We start from the raw sequence: 1,441 nt of genomic DNA on the forward strand, positions 1-1,441 counted from the left end.
CTATAGACCAGGCTGGCCGCAGACTCAGAAATCCACTTGCCTCTGCCTCCCAAGTGCTGGGATTAAAGGCATGCGCCACCACTGCAATTTTTAACCCACTCTATAGAAGCATAATTTTGATTCCTAATTTGTAGGGATTAAATGACTTTATCCTTAATTAGGTTCAACCCAGGACTATTGCTATATTCAAACAGCAGTAAAATAATCTCTAACAAAATCAACAATGATTCTATCACATTGTCTACTAACCAGTGCATGGTCAATTTTTTCTATTAACATTATATTAATTTTTCATGGTGATGGCCTTAATTGGATGCAGTCCCTCCTTTTCTTTTAGCACATAAGTATTGTATAAAACAACCAAGCAGGCAAGAACCTGTTTAGACTTGTGCTTTTTTGCACAGCGGGGGGATACTAAACATTCTGGGTTCATATCCATGTTTTCAAGACTGGAAGCCACCAGAGGTGATGAGTTTCGGTTTTTCATCTTGAGAAATGAAAGGATGCTGACGACTTCTGGCTGATAGGAGCTGTCTGCCATGGTTTTACCCTTCGATGCCAAGATGCAGGCAGCCATCCACCGGGCATATTGATCCTCCTGAAACAAAAGCCAGCGAGCTTAGAAGCAGGTTCACCTGTGACAGGGCCACCTTGTCACAGGGCCACCTTGTCACAGACCCAACAGAGCTTGGCTCTATAGTTGATCGTAGCCAGAGGTCGAGAAGCAATAGAAACCTTGGGCTATGATACAAAGCTATCACCTTCTAGTCAAGGAAACATGTGAGGTGCACATGCCCAGAGAGGCTGTTAATCATTGAATGCATCACCCATCATGCTTTGAGCTGTTCTGCACAGGGAACTTTGTGCGATGATGCAAGGAGACATAGGGGTCCTGAGCTGTGCAGACAAATGAAGCTTCAAACTTCCAGAAAGTTTCATAGATCTGATTTCCATCTTCATAACATGACTGACATACATGATGAAGAACCCCTCCCCCACCAGCTTTCTGAATTATTTGTAACCTTATCTCTCCTAGGTGAAGATTCCAACTCTAAGGAGGCAATCAGGGCTTTGCATAGAATTTGAACCAGTCAATAGCAGTTCCTATTAGTCTTTAAAGCCTGGGCTTTGCAGCCTGGGACCCATAAAAAAATAAGTCAGCTCAAACTGCAGCAAGGAGCCAAGCCTAGCTAGGCCTGTATTCAATCAGATGCAGCCAGCTAAGAGCAGCTTGGAACATCAGACTCCCCTAGGCAAAATTCAGGTGTTTGGAATGTCAGTGCAACACATGTCTGTTAGAGGGCTGGAATGTCAGGGCAACACATGTCTGTTACAGGGCTGGAACGTCAGGGCAACACATGGCTGATACAGGGCTGGAACATCAGGGCAACACATGTCTGTTAGAGGGCTGGAATGTCAGGGCAACACATGTCTGTTAGAG

At 44.6% G+C, this 1,441-nt stretch overlaps 1 protein-coding gene across 1 annotated transcript in view; it reads right to left on the bottom strand.

Annotated features, from left to right (window-relative positions):
* Nucleotides 1–1,441, bottom strand: part of Fermt1 (fermitin family member 1) — a 44,740-nt gene that overhangs the window by 11,320 nt on the left and 31,979 nt on the right. Inside the window, exon 13 of the mRNA XM_029536320.1 lies at nucleotides 377–598. Within this exon, the coding sequence (XP_029392180.1) occupies nucleotides 377–598 (222 nt within the window). The remainder of the gene's footprint in view (nucleotides 1–376; nucleotides 599–1,441) is intronic.

This window comes from Mus pahari, chromosome 3 (assembly GCF_900095145.1).
Source record: "Mus pahari chromosome 3, PAHARI_EIJ_v1.1, whole genome shotgun sequence".
NCBI classification, from domain to species: Eukaryota; Metazoa; Chordata; class Mammalia; order Rodentia; family Muridae; genus Mus; species Mus pahari.